Raw genomic sequence first — 16323 nt, 5'->3', positions numbered from 1 at the left:
AAATCCAATGCAATTTGTTACAAAGTCTTTTGAAAAATTCTAGAACTTTGCAGAGAAGCTGGTGTAGACATTGCCCACTGAATTTTTCACTTGGCTACAACGACAAAAAATTATAATTCGGTCTAGATTAACGCACTTCATAACTGTGGTGCGTTAATCTGCTAAATCCAGAGTGGGACTCGAGCTTAATGTCCGATCCGAGTGAGTGACTTCCTATGAACGACATCAAAGAAATGCTTAATACTTGCTGAATTTTGCTATACATCTCAATGATTGTTCCCACAATGCTTTTAAAACCAGCTGTATTATTAATGCTGATATCACGAAATTGCAATTATTAATTTTGCAAATTGTATACTCAAAACGCTGTAAAGGAAAACTTGAAGGTACTTAAACCGTATGAACACTTATGTCATCTTTGTTAATCCATTTCCGGATCTAACGCTTATTTTGAATCTTGAAACTTCAAGTAAAACCATGTACTATCTATCTATCTCACACTATGCACGAGAAACAAAACGTTCTGTAACAAGTGCTTAATTCATCACCATACCATCTACTCAAACTTTACTTTAGCAAAAAACACATTAAAGCCTAGCATGATCAGAACAGCAAAAATTGAAACGTTCCCATCTCAACAGCCAATACGGGAAGACTTAACTAAACGTTAATGAAGCTCCACTTCACTCAAAAGTAATTAGGAAATTTCAATCATCCACCAGTCTAATGGATATACTAAAAAAAGATGGTGGTAGTTCAAACATTGCATATTGAAACAAAACAACTTGACAAGCAAGTGAAATTTAGGAAACATAAGTCTTAAGAAAAGTTGACAGAAACTGTCAGACTAGAAAACGAAAAACCAAATTGTTACTAGTTAAATGTCAAAAAATATCCCTCAATAAATGAGTTGGGAAGCAATTCAGAAGCAAACAAATTAGGATATCGCTTTTTATAGACTGAACGTTAATGAAACTGTTGTATATCAAAAAAAACAAGTTTACTCCGGATTCTCGCCATCATTTTGAGTTTTTTTAGACCATTAACCAGAAATTCATCAACGGAATTATTCAACAATTGAAGTGATTTTAAATACGCATCTATGTTTTTCTTATCAAATAATCACGTGAGGTATGTAAGGACTGCACAAAAAAAAAAAAAAAAAAAAAAAAAAAAAAAAAAACTAAAATCTTTTTTTACATCGAAGCACCGGTGGTGGAGATCGAAGCATCATGACCAAAAAGCAATAATTGCACAACGACAACGACAAGAAATGGTTACTTTTGGATCACTGATACAAATCACTGTTGTGTTACTGAAGATTATGACAATTGGAAGCATAATAAATCTACATTTATCGAGTAGTTTAAATCAAATTGCAATGGACATTTCGCTTCCACACAAACAAAATCTCCCTATTTCAAGCCAAAGAGCCCTAAACAGGTTTTGACATCTTTGACAATTAAAAAGGTAGAGGACATACAATTCTTCAAATTAAAATCGAATTTTAATTAGAAATCTCTAAATGAAGGATGCAAGTCATCAATGAAAATTGGTACTAGACTTAAACAGTAAGTGACTTTGTACCCAAAAGTACAACAGAACTAAGCGAAACAAGGACAACAATTCTATATTTCTAGCACCGTATATTAATTAACAGCTTCATAGCTCATGCAAATCACAACTTACAAATTTAAAAAATACTGTAATTTCCAAAAAGATTCATTTTTCATGAAAAATTGTAGATAAAAATCATTGAAAAAGCTATCAAGTTCCATAAGATCTTAAAATCTCACCACAAAATTGAAAGTGAGCCATGTACTCCTGCACTAAATGTGTATAAGTTCATTAGATCAAATCCATTAGTCTCTATAAGGCTTGCAATATGAATAACGGTGATTCATATGCTGAGAATAGCTGCCTGAATGGCTAAATCGCTTCAAACATTTGTCACACTGAAAATTATTAATTTTGCTTAAATATTATTTAAATTATTCACCGAAAGTTTTCCTCATAGAGAGTTTGATACGACTGAATGATAAAAACTTCCAATGTTGTTTATCACATCTTTCTTAAGCAACTATATGAACTGAAAACCATTTCTAGTCAAAACTAGAAATGTTTAAACCCCCGTTTTTAGTAAAAAAAACGGACATTAAAAATTCTAGTATATTTGCGATATTTTGAAATACAAAAAAAAAAAAAACACACACACACACACACAAAAAGGAACCCACCTGGAAAGGTTTTTCACCCGAATGCAATCTTTTATGCTCAGTAAGATGGTGCTTGTGTTTGAATGCCTTCTCGCATACGTCACATTTGTAGGGACGCTGTCCTTTATAAAAAATCATTTTCAATTAACAGAAAATTCAAGATAATGATTTTCTCGATTATAGTCCGAAATATTAGTCATCCAACAAATCATAAAATACAATTTAGTATTTGTGCTCAAGTTGAGAAATAAATTTGTGCAATCAGTGGAGCATGGCTTACAATTTCATCAGTTTTTTGGTAGCAACCAAACAACCTATAATTTACTCACAATTTAGATTCCTATTCCACTGAATTCTTATTAACAAACCAGAATGCTCATATTTGTGCCTTGCCAATGAACTCTGCTTTCCGAACATTTTATCGCACTGATCGCATGCATAGAGACCATCTTCATCAGTTCGATGTGATTTCCAATTTAAACGATGACGTTTCTCACCCGATGAAATGTCTGACGCATTGTCATCATTATCATCACTTTGCTTAAATTTGGTAGCTTCAGATTTTGTTAACCAATCTGTTGAAATACGAAATTTCACCAACAACTGCTTTAACACTATGTGGTGATGTGAAATACTTAATCTCATATTACCTGACAGCATTAAACCTGCATAGGAAATAAAGGTGTAGTGCACATCTAATTTCGCATTAGAAACCGAAGTCCGTTTCGCAACACAAACGAATTAGCGAAATTACACGAAATTACAAAGACCTTATAAAAAGTCTTACAAAATTTATAGAAAAGAAGAGGTAAATTACCTCGAGAACTTTCTGAAGACCTGTTAAACCATTAATACCCAACATTGAGTACTGTGACATGAGCACACTGCTGGGCCAAATACTTGATGACAGTGGAGCAGTCGAATTATCATCTAGCAAACCAGCTTCTGAATTTGACTCACCTTCTGAATGAGATCTAGAAACCGAAGAAAGTACTGTTGGTGGAGTCTCCGAATGACCCTTTGCAACTTGCAGCAACGTCCCACGTACCGTCTCACTTCCTTCTGGAATAAGTCCTGAATTATTTGGAGGTTTTAATGAAATATAAATAACTCTCTTATGAATCTATTTAGACGTTCTGTACTTTTGGATAGTTTTGTTTTCACACCAAATTTTGTAATTTATTATACAGCACAGATGAGAGAGAATTTTAATTTTGTTGGGCTTATACCATACTTAATCTCACACGAAAACCGAACCAATGAGACTGCTAGCAGACCAGCAATCGTCCTGATTAAAGTCCTGTCTTCCTTCATTTCCTTCAACTCCAAAAACAGATGTTTGTTCAGTCGGAACTGCTGCTACTACAGCTGTTTCATCCTTAACTGATAAATCGAGTGGTATATCACGAGCAGCATCCAGAGATTCACTTGACAATAAATTAGTTTTCGCTGTCTGCTCATCCTGACACATAATTGTGTTAAATTAAATTTGAAATAAAGCGCCATTTATTCATACAATGAAATAGTAACATCCAAATGTTTTAATGCCAGTGATTCGAAACTTCTATCCATTATAGGTATTCAAAAGTTAACATAAATATATCTTTAAAATAATAAACATACATTCAAGGTATATAAAATGAAAGTTATTTCAAATCTAACAAACACCATGAAGACAACTTAAAATAAAGATGAAATAAACTGAAACAAAAATAAAAACCAAACAATTTAAGGTTGCTGTACGATGTAAACTGACAATTCTTTACCGATAGGCTGTTGTTCACAAGACCGGTACACTGCTGTGCCCAAGCAGCCATCAAACTTAAAGGATCGTGAGCAGCTGCTACGGCTGTAGCAGCAGTTTGAAATGATATAGCATTATTCCACATGGAACGCGAGTATCGTTCACAGGCTACACTTAATCGATTACTTCGCCGTTCCTTCGCTCGAGTATTTTGAAACCATACCTGCAGAAAACAAAACAGTGAGCAAAACAAATTTCAAATAAGGATAATGCGAAGGAATATGATTAGATTTCATTCAAGAAGCGGCAGGATAGAAAAGGTGTCCTGAAAATGGGCGTAGTAGTATGCGTAGTAGTAAGTGAAGGATTACAGCAAACGGCGTTTCGCTAATAATCACAGATAATAATCATCTTTTGTTAATTAATGACGAATCCACTACAGTAACATAACCAAAAGCTGTTCATAGACCGTTTAGCTATGCTTAAGGTTTCCTATTTTTCTCACACTTATAATCCAAACAGAATTTTTTCAAGTGAAAATAAGCATGGAATCAGCGTCCAGACCTTCTCTCAGCTGTAAGCTTAGCAGAGAATACAGACCCTAAATTCCCAAAAACAACAAGCAAAATCCTTAATACAGCACTTTCCATTACAGTTCAGCAAAAATATATATATTTGCAAAATTTGCTTTAGCTTTTATTTGTGTTTGAACTTCCTGAATGACTTTGATTTCATTTCCGAGTCTTGAACAATAAGCAGACAATATACCAATCATAGCTTGTAAAAAAACCAACACAAATTAGGAAACAATCAACTAAAAATGAACAAACCTGCACTACTCTTTTATTGACTCCTATTTGCTCGGCAACAGCAGAAAGTTCATACTTCGATGGAAATGGGTTACGTTTGAAGTGAGCATGGAGAATAGCGACTTGAGCATCGGTAAGAAATGAACGAGACCGTAAGGGCTTCCAGGTGGCACCAGTGCCAACAATACAAGAATTTGGTAAATCAGATCTACTTTGCGCTTCTCGCTGCTCGGCGCTCTCACCAGAGGAACGCGACTTTTCCAGATCATCATGGTGTGCAGCATCATCCTGGCCAGTTTTTCCGTTTTTAACACATGAACTCTTCAAGAGTGTACCATTCTCGATACCAATTTTATTATACGCGTTTGTAAAATCTGTTCCTTCTACGGTGCAATTACTATTGCTCAAATGACGTGCCCAATAGTTCGTCGGCAATGCCGATGGCGATGCTGACGAAGCAGTACTACTCGCTGCCTTGAAATAATTTTAAAAAAAGATTTTTCCTTTTAAATATAACTGGAGTAACTACAAATAAAAAATACTGATGGATTGACTGCTTCAATTATTATTAATTTTTTATTCATCACTATTAATAATAGTAAATAATAATAATATTGCAATAATAATAATAGTAATAATATACATATAGATTTGAAAAATGGAGCGAAATAAATTCGGCGAAGAAAATCTTTAAAAAATCAGTAATAATATGAGTGATAAAAAGGATATTTATGAAATGTCCTGATAAATACTGTGGTGTATGCTGTAGTCTTTAAAGGATTGGAGAGACTGTAATGTAAATGACGGGAAGTGAAAAGGAGATATAGTTCATCGTTCCTGAATGGTGTTCAGAACATCTGTGTGAATAAGGCTTCCCAATGCTCTTTTGTGATACAACGTAATGAAGAGCGCAGAATACATTCCTCTCTCTCTCTCTCTCTCTCTCTCTCTCTCTCTCTCTGTCCTGCTTTTATTTTCTCCATCCCTTCATCACTTGCACTTCAACTGCTATCAACAAGGCCTTCAAATTACCTAGCTATCCCACATGTAGTTTATCTTACATGAAGCAAACTCTGAGTAGTTTTGCAACAAATCATCAACGCACCGATCCTCCTCGTCAAAGAAATAAATTTTCCTTATGATACATATCCTGATGTAAATCTAATTTGACTTTCCAGGCTAAAGTTTATATGAATAATCAAAACAAGGAATACCTGTAGAAACTGCTGCTGCAATAAGGCAGTATAAGGTCCAATATTTGAATATGCAAAATTATGTGCTGTTTGGAACTGCAACAAAAGTGCTCGGTAAAGTACCATTTGGTCACCGAACTCAAATGCTGTTGATGAAGCCTGTGTTGCAGCTGCTGTACATTTCTTGCTACTCATATGGGATGAATACGAACCCGAATGTGAAAATCGCTTTTGACAATGTGGGCACTGCAATGGATATTTTATACTATAAATTATAAGTACATAACTTAAAAATATTTAATAAAGCCGTGTGATGCTTATATATTCGAAACAATAGGGATTAAATTCCAATTTTCCAACTCAACAAATTCCCAACTTAAGTTTCATTCATTGTTAGTGCTTACTTTCTCAAACAGATCTCGTAACAATACCAGATATGAATCGGAGTTATGAGGTAAAAAGAGATAAAAATTGTAAGTATATATGACAACTGCATATGATAAACATCATTAAATATTTGCAACGCATCATGACAATGAAAGCAAAGGAAGCTTACAAAATGCTGCGATAAAACAGATGCAAACTGGAATAAAGCTTTAAATTGAATAAAAGACTTCATATATTTCCAGCTTTAAACACGAAACTGACAAAAATTGCTTTAAAACTGCTTATTCATACTTTCTTATTATTGTAATAACTCACTCATTACATATAATGGTATCGTCGTTTAGCAGCAAAAAGAGGGAGATTGGAGGAACACAAAAATATTTTATAATGATATAATTTGAATAAATGAACTACAAAGTAAACACAATGGATGATGCATGACCAAAAATTCGTGTATGTTTGCCTTGGGTCTACAAAAAAAAAGGTCATTAACAATCTTGTGGAAAAAAATGATCACAGCAAGAGCAAGCTGACAAACACAGCATATAACAAAGCACACAAAAACGGATGAGAATAAAGCAGTGGGAATTTTGGGAAGCTTCCTAAATACTAAATAAAAAAAAAAGAAGTAAATACAAATAAAAAAGAAAGGTTACATTGCGAAGTAAACCTTGCGAAGTGATGAAAAATGGAATCAGTCTCAGCAAATAATACCTGGTAACATGCTTTGAATATAAAAACTTTTGTTGTTCAATTTGCTCAATTTTATTAACTTCGCAATTATAAGCCGAACACCGTGTAATGTACGGGATTTGTTCCTCTAGTGTTTTGCATATATAAATTATCTCATTAATATTATTTCTGGTTATTATTTTGATGTGTTTAATTACGGAGACCAACAAGTGACAGCGTTTATTCAAAACCATGATGCACCACCACCATACCTCAGTAACACTATTTTTATTTCAGTACAGCGACAAGGTACCAGTATGAAGTCGATCAATAAGGAATGCAATGAATATTAACAATTATCACCAATAAGTTTCCATTACCAACGTTAAAACTGCTGAACGAAGATTAAAAAAATAAATTGACCTTTATATAAAATAAGTAAAACGAATTAGAAATTAAATCGAATTCTGCATCGAATATGAAACTATCGCAACGATCAGCATTATCTTTAACAGAGGAAAAAGTTCAAAAGGTACGGTAACTAGGATAGATCATGCATAGAAAACGTAAATGAAAAAATTGAGAGCATATGGGCACACACCTGCTCAACATGTTACTATACCTTTATTACGTACACGATAATTGCTGTTTAAGCAATAGAAGTGGTTAAATGGTGTAACAGTTATACGGTAACAAGTATCCTGATCGGACCTTAGTAATCCTAAATCCACACTCTACAGTCGCTTAGTTCTTGAAAACTAGTCTGCATGTCTAGTTTATTAGTAATAGCATCTACATCAAAAAGCAGATACAAATGTATAAAACAACAAATACGCAGTTTTAACAGTCTATCGCGATTTTATTAAACAGTAAATGATCAATTTATTTATATAGCAAATATATGCATTATGTTCTTCCATTACAAAAAGCGTACGAATGAGTAATACGTCAGCATTCGAATACAAAACGAATTCAATACCACTTATAAATCCCAGAACTTCAAATAAATATTGAATGATACACATGAAAAGTAGTTAAAAGATGGAACGCTTTATAAAGTTTTGGGAAATTTTTATAGGGCAAGGAAAAAAGATATATGTTTCTATATATAAGGAGCGAGGAAGGAAGAACTGGAGGAGTAGAACACGGGTAGAGGGAAAAGGGGAAAAATCGGGAAGTTTTAACGGGAACGAGCTTGCTTCATTGATCCCGAACAGGTGTTCCTTCTTTTTTCACCTCCCAAAGCAGACATATATATATATATATACCTTTATAACCTGTTTGTTTGTAGGATACCTTCTGCCCTCCATTACCACATCGTCAGAAATCAAAAAGGGGTGATATCTCTTATCGTTTTAAAAAGAGTTTAAAATGATCAGTAACAGCAATAAGAAAAGGCTTGGAAAGTCATGTTTATGGATAAAAACAAGTAAAGTTTGTATTTCTTATTTTCAATTGAAAATTCGTCATGCGATCAACTGCACATTGATAAAAACTAAAAAGCAACTCATATGATAGATAAAAAAACCACATTAACAAAATCACGAAAAGATATTTCATAATTCCGGTCATCAAAAACTGCATCAAAATTAACAGGAAAATTCTAATCCACAGCGTTTTCTCGAGTGGTGTAAAATCGTGTCAAAATTTGTCACAATACTGTGTAATATTATTTGAGGTGGGAATTTTCTTGCAAATGTATTATAACAGTCTAAGTCTCCCATATTGCTTTACATTCACTCCTAATTATACATTCGTTATTTTTCTTTTAAAAGGTTTACACAAATAAAAAGTAGAGTGTATAAAGGAGATTAAAATGATATATAGAGACATACACAAAAATGAAGAAACACCTGGAGACCTTCTGTTACAACATCATACATCATGTTACATCGTTACATCATTTCGAGTCTACGTTACTGAAAGTTAAGCCTAACAAAGATTTATAACAATGAATCTAGTAAATAAAACCAGTAAACCACCTACGGCATGCCGTGCTTGCCAGGGATTCTTGAAAATGGCTGATTTAAAAACTACCGATTATAGGATGGAAAATTATGTACCTAAAACAAATTTTCATCTGTGCGTATGTGAACTTTGATCCTGTAGCAGTGTCTAATAATCATGTATATAATTGTAATCATGGACCTAAATTTCAGAGTGGCGGCTAAGAAACATAACGCGACACTATAAATTTGCATCTGAAGGTATGACTGACATATAACATGGACAGCTAATGTGACAACTAATTATCTATTGCATATGCTCAATTTCATAGGACCATAATATCTACAGATTTGCCGTCGTGCAACCCCACTACAATTTTTTTATGAACACCATTATTAAAAATATTGCTGATCTCTCTTAAAGATATCTAAAAATCGTACTAGACTTCTACCAGTCATCTGTTCCGTGAAGTTTTATCGTCCTACAAAAATTTAAAACTTATGCCACAAATATTTCTAAAAAGTATGGGTATGACAATTAATGCCCAGAATTTACAAAAGGGATGAGATAAAAGGTACTGCAACTTGGCATCCCACTATAAATACATAACTGCTATTGGTTGCACAAATATACAAATATTATCCATCGTTAATTTTTCACTTAATCAAAAACCATAGTTTAGCTGCAATGAAATTAACTACCTTGTTTCATATTTTCAAATGCATTCTAAAATGTATTTGATATATTCATACGAACGGAAAAACAAGACAAAGAACGCTTTAAATTAACATAGTAAGTTATCACTGCTGTACCTGTGCTATTATACCAAGTATATACAAACAACCCGCCTAGTTCTACAGATTTGCTTCAGACGATTAATCTGCTGCTTCAATGAAATATTTCTACTTGCTCTGCTTGATCTAAAATATACAAGACTTAAAGATTCAATTAACTTCCACGACCCTATTCTACGAACATAAATCAATTGACCCCAACTAAATAAATCGCGAATCCGTAAAGAATACATATAATCCTATGTTAATTGATTTAATTATTAAATTGCGAAACAAGTGTTATGATGTTATGAAAACTATCTGATTAATCCAGCTCTACACGAACAATGCTGTAGGGCAAACAGATTTCAAATCGGTATGAATTTTTTTTCCATATATACAAAAGAAAATATAAGCAGAAAATCTTGAGGAAAACCGGTCAACTAGTTACCGAAAATAGAGCATCAGATATATGATGCAAGAGAACTAAGCATATGCATTATTTATTACAAATCAAATACACACTACCAACAAAACATCGAGTATTTTTTCTCAATAAAAACAAAATATGAGGAGGTATCAGTACAGATTATAAAAATCTTGGTAAAACACTTCAGTAAATTGTGTGATAGAATAATGAATGTAAGTCTCATTGTAATCAGATATTCGAGTACTACTTATGAACAGAGAAGAATTATCTTTGTATGGAAAGTGTTTAAACAGCTTCGAAATGATAAAGGAAAAGTTTTAAGAGGAACTGTGAAGTGCAAACCTGGAAGGGCTTTTCACCACTGTGAATTCGGATGTGCTCCTTGAGATGATGCTTGAATTTAAATGCTTTCGGGCATTCTGAGCACTTAAATTTCCGCAGTGCTTCATCGGAACATTGCACAGTGGCTTTTAGACGCTCACCAACGTAAACGGTGTTGGATGTTCCTGCTACGGTGGAGTCTTTCGCTGTATCCAAAACACCGAGCATCTTCCTATTGCTTTTTATGCAACTAATGATTCTAGCACTTCCGCAGTTCGTCTTCTACGATCACATACCATAGATACAATACTGTAATTAGTTAAACTTACATAATGTACAAAAATGTGAATCATATAAGAAATCGGTCGAAGTACACAATAAACGATCAGTTCGACAATGAAAAAAACATGCATACTCAAAATGATTATTCCTCAGCGACTGTCTGATTTAGCAAACTGATCATTTAATTACAGTGGATATTGAAAAATGATAAGCACTGATTTAAAAAGATATCTGACATTAATACTGTGATTCTAAAAAGACTGTCAGATTCTTTATGTACACATCTCCTGTCACTGACTCACAATATCAAACAATTCCAAACAATCCGGTTTTGTCCATTTTTTTGGCATGGAAGACAAAAAATGCATATGCATTCTCTAGCTCCATTCAAGCAAACCAAATCATTGTTAAGTACAATAATATCTACCTCAGTTTATCTGTTTTTTTCAAATGTTAGAAAAATTTTCCTAGCAGTTCATTTTCTAAGTAATTTAAAAACACGTACCAGACGTGCAACATGGAACTCGCGTCAACAGTTGAATTCAGCGTCTTCTGTAACTTTGATGAATCTAGCACTGAAATAACATCTAAAATGAGGAAGCGTATGAGAGAGAGAGAAGTTGGAAAGCAAACAAGTAAGCTGCGACGTTAATAAGTATTTTCATTAGGAATGAAAGGGAAGCAGGAAGCATCTACACAAACATACACAGGTGTTCTGTTTATAATGTTTCGAAAAATTAGTCGCACAAAGGATGTAGTGGATTGAGAAAACAACTGTCAAACATGATCTTATTTCAACAGCACCTGAGAAATTGATCTCCACAATCCCGTAACTATCCCGACATACTGTTAAAGATATAGGTGAACAAAATACTCACTTCGTCTCTTTGCTACTGCAATATAATTTCACCAAATGAATGCAAAATTCGAGCAATTGATTGCACTCGTGTAATTTACCTGATGAACTGTAATAACCATAAGCATCGGTAGTGTTCAAAACAACAAAAAAAAAAGTATCTGATATTATTTTAGATGCTGATAGAGATGAATAATGGTGGTATGGTAGTGAGGATAGTTAAAGTCATTTTAAGAAAAAAAGTGTAAAAAAAAATACGAGGATAAGAATGAATGCAGTGCAATATTTTGCAGAAGCTGTTCCGAAGCTTGAAAGAAAAGGTTTTCATCACGTGACCCGGAAATGCAAAAGCGTTTAGTGAAGGAAAGGAAAAGTAATGCGCTGGAACAGCTATAACTTTGTTTTATCGAAAGTTTGGTATGTGTGTTATTGAGATCTAAGGCTGAAAGGATATAGCGTCATCGCCTGAAGGAATCTATAAAAGTACTTACCACTGATTGCCCTATTCGGTTTATAGTTCCAGTATATCCCTCTATTGCGTATTACTTTTATAAATATACCGAATGACCCATCATCCAATCTACAACAACTTACTGACTAATTCAACTACCGAAAGACCATTCAACTAAGTGACTGACTAATTCTTTAACATCATTATATTTATTAGTGATCAAGATTCCACACAACTGTTCCTTTATAGAGAGTGTACAAGCAGCACTAATTGATCAGTGCGGAAGTGTGGCAGTATATGTATCTTGAAAACTCTAGGAGAAGTGACGGCAGCGGAACGTCTCTTTAATAACCTAAACTAATCAACGAGTAGAATGAACAGAGCAGTTTGACATACACCGAGTAGTTCGCCAAACTTCTTTCAAAAGGTCTACGCATGGATGTGCATGACCTGCAACTACATTACAATCAAAAGAGTTGTTATCCGGAGTGATTCTTTGGAAACCATTACAGGCCTGGAAATTAAATTTACAGTTCATTTAAAAACCAATAAGAGAAAGTTTTATAAGAGAAAGTTAAGAGAAAGTTTTATAATGCTGAGCAAGTGGTGGCTTATAGTTTGGGTTATAGTTACCAAAGCTGGGAAAGAGGTAAGTTGTAGTGATTTACATCTTTAATTGCGACCAGTTAAGTTCAGTAAGCATTTGCCTTCCGTGGAACGGGATAATTACATGTTCAGATTTCGTTTTGCTAAATATGGACTAAAAGCTCATAATCAGTAGAAATAAAAAAATAGTGAAATAAATAGCAATGGAAAATGTTTATTACATTGGCAGTTGAAAGCAAATACCAGGGAATAGTAAACGAATACAACACTAGTGTTTCAGTCCCCTAGATTTAGCACTGAGGATGCACAGCTTAATAAGACAAGAAGAAAATGTTATTTTATAAGCACCTTCCTCGTATCAATTGAAAAACCGAAACGTGCTAATGCCAAACGCTTATTCAAATTGGATTATGCAGCACTTTATCTAGAAGAAATCGTTAGAATAGAAAGACATTGTTGCAGAATATTCTCGCTTTATCAAAGTCGATCCGTGATGACAGAACTAATTTTTCTGATTTTTTTAAATGGTTCCTTTATTATCGATTGGAATAATCCGGCTGATGAACTGGAACAAACAGTACCTCGAAAGGCTTTCCTTAAGTGTACAAACCGGTTATTTTATAAAGCGTCTATTACAAGTTAAGATTAAACAGAGGGTCTTAGCTTTATGACAGTTAAATACGTATGTAAAGAAAAAAGAAGTATGCAGTGCACAGATAGAATTACAGCCTCAAGAACATGGACGTGACGGAAATGCCTCGTTTTGATGAAGCAGCAAAAAGGATGAAACGATAAGGGAGATGAGTGGGAGGTGATGATTTAACGATAGGTGGAGTAGAAGGTAAGGCGCTCCAGCAGACCGAACAGGACGATTGAGACATTAAGTAATTGGATAAGAGTGATGAGGTATAGTAGCGCCAGAGACAGGCCAGCCAAAATGGATTAGTTTGAACCCATCTGTCCTGCTGCCTTCGTTTCTTCCTCCTTCCTCCCCAATTGAATGCTATTACTATGCTTCAAATCATCCTTCAACAGCAGCCTTATCCTCCTTCCAAAATATTTCCTATACCTACTGCAGAACCCTTCCCAGCTTTATTGACGGGTCGACAACTAATTTCTGGCTTTACCGTTCCCGTACTAGTGATTTAGCGTGATTCAAACTATACATATCATATTTCATTTAGAAGTACTACTCATTTTCAAAGTATACCGTACATGAACTGCGATAAAGGATAATCATCACAAGCCTTAACTTTCTCCATTCTCCATTACAAATATCCCGTGACACTGAAAAGCGATCCATGATGCCAAATCTCTTTCTAGTTTACACGTATGGTCTTCAAACATGCAGAATATTGTAAAACGCATGGGACTTTAACGCTATAGAGCGAGAATAAACAGTGGTTCTCATCACATAGTGCTACCGAGCATAATGAGAATGCAATATATATATTTCCACAGAAGTTTTCGGACTGTCAGTTGTTTCATTTCTTTTTTTTGAAATTGAATGATTCAATTGGGAAATGATATTTTTGTAAGGACCGATCTGTATACACCACTTGCAGTCGATTTCTTAAAAGTGCTACATAAGATGAAGTAAATGAAACCGATTGGAAAAACATTAGAGGTAAATCTTCGAGGTTATGGGCGGGGTGAAAGGGGAGGATGTTTGAGCAACAATACAGGTGCTCATCTGTATAATCCCACGGTCAATAGCAGATACAAAGGGCTGTAATCGAACAAGGAAACGAAAGAGGATAAGATATTTAGTGGCAATTAGGGAAGTGATGCTAAGGACGGGCGCATATATATACAGAAGTCTGCTGCAACTCTAAAGAATGAGAATCGGAACACAACAGGAGGAGAACACAACTGTGGAACAGATGGTCTCTTCTCCAGGAGAAAGGAGGTAAATGAAGGTCGTGAGCTCTATTTTGGGGGTTAACAAGCTTCTTTAACGGTCACTATCAATGTATAGCCAACAGAAGATGTCCAAAGATGACCCTCAGAAGTTCATGCGTTTTATATTCCTCTTATTTCCTATCTATTCTTGTTAGCTCTACTTTTCCCACTTCTGATACGCAAAACTTCGATAATCAAGAGCATATCTAAAACGAATGAACTTACCAGAGAGGACAGCAATTTTTAAGGTCACATTGTAGCACGACAACAAACTACTCAAATATTATAATTCATTAGATTCCCACGGCACAAGTGACGAAATCATTTACTGAAAAGACATCCAAACATTACCTATAGGTGTCATTATCTATAATTTATTACCCATGATACTGTCGTACTGCTAGTGGTAAGGTTAAATTAAATAATTAGAGTTGCTTCTCGGCTGAAAAAATAAACATCCAGTGAAAATCAGCTATGCCAATCAAAGCACTATGAGACTGACAAAATTAAGATTATCTATGCAAGACTATCTGTGGTACCACATGGAACTCTCAAAGTTCAGTTCACTGCTGCCTAAAATAATCCTAATTCGATTCCATCGGTTACTAATTTATCCACCCGTTTTTAATCAGTGAAGAACACAAATCGACAAACAGAAAAATTTCACCACTCGAACATCTTCAAAACATACGAAAAGAGACACTGTCATGTAATTCGCAAATTGAGAATCAGATATGACACCTTCTAACTTCTCAATCATATATAGCTGCAGGATATCGTTCCTGTAAGAGTTACCCAACAAAAACTCTCAGCAAAAATAACCTGAAAAACTTCCTCAATCAGAGAGAGATACGAAACTTGTCAGTTGACAATAACGACGGTAAAACTCGCTAAATTTAAATGCTTCAGTTTAAAAATATTCCTACCAAAATGAGACACTTTTTCTACCAGCCTACTACTTTACTGACAAGTGCGTTGTAATAAAGGAATTTTAAACAGTGAAACACTTAAAAGCGGTAAATTGTTTTCAGGCTTTCTCACCACAACATTCAGCTAGACAGATAAAGGCGCCCAGATGGCACAAATGGTGACATTTTAAGGAGACAAAGGAAACGGGTAGACTGATTAACTCATTGACTAGTAGATGTTGCTCAAACTACCACTGTAAGCTTTCAGAAGCATCAAACGGTGGTAAAAGGTTTGGTATACGGTAGTAAAAGATATACAAAAGCAATGAAGGTGGGGTTGGAGTGAAGAATGCCGATTTTGCACCTGTTTGTTTAAAGACTGAGAGGATGGGGTAATGAGATATTTTTCAATATACAATAATGCTTGCTTGACAGCTGCTTCATCTCACATCCTCTTTCCTTCTCCTCTTATTCCTTATTCTCCCATTATTACTACCAGATAATAAGTTACAATACCTATTTAGTTCATTGCTTACAGATTAGCAGTATTATTACACTTACAGAGACTACTAGCGGAAGAGAGCTGATCATAAATATTTTCGTAATCTTCCATTCCAACTTGCTCTTAATTTATCATTCTCATGAATACTGATGTTAGCAACTGTATTAAGTTACAGGAACTATAGTTTTTCTTAAGCTATAGACTGTTTGAAATTCACTGTTTTCACATTTATATATAGCTGTTAAAACATATTTGAGCATTTCATGCCTATATAATAGCTTTATCTTCAAAATACGGTTTCAAATTCAATATTTTCCGTCTTGT

The 16323-nt window shown here is 34.4% G+C and overlaps 1 protein-coding gene across 3 annotated transcripts; it reads right to left on the bottom strand.

Annotated features, from left to right (window-relative positions):
- Nucleotides 1-1862: 1862 nt before the first annotated feature.
- Bma-zag-1 (Uncharacterized protein) lies at nucleotides 1863-10720 on the bottom strand (the record flags this gene model as incomplete). Of its 3 annotated transcripts, XM_043073793.1 has the most annotated exons (9): nucleotides 1863-1955; nucleotides 2238-2338; nucleotides 2585-2756; nucleotides 3034-3278; nucleotides 3474-3678; nucleotides 3983-4183; nucleotides 4791-5243; nucleotides 5984-6208; nucleotides 10514-10720. In XM_043073793.1, the coding sequence occupies 9 exons, from the start codon at nucleotides 10718-10720 to the stop codon at nucleotides 1863-1865; spliced, it is 1902 nt and encodes a 633-aa protein (XP_042929727.1). The 3 variants fall into 3 exon arrangements, with proteins under 3 accessions (XP_042929727.1, XP_042929728.1, XP_042929729.1); XM_043073794.1 differs by lacking the exon at nucleotides 10514-10720 and having other exon boundaries at nucleotides 5984-6157; XM_043073795.1 differs by lacking the exons at nucleotides 4791-5243; nucleotides 5984-6208; nucleotides 10514-10720 and having other exon boundaries at nucleotides 3983-4105.
- Nucleotides 10721-16323: the final 5603 nt, after the last annotated feature.

Source organism: Brugia malayi, assembly GCF_000002995.4.
Source record: "Brugia malayi strain FR3 genome assembly, contig: Bm_v4_ChrX_scaffold_001, whole genome shotgun sequence".
Taxonomy (NCBI): Eukaryota; Metazoa; Nematoda; class Chromadorea; order Rhabditida; family Onchocercidae; genus Brugia; species Brugia malayi.
Note: the sequence above shows the minus strand (reverse complement) of the source record. Positions and strands in the feature narration are given on the sequence as shown.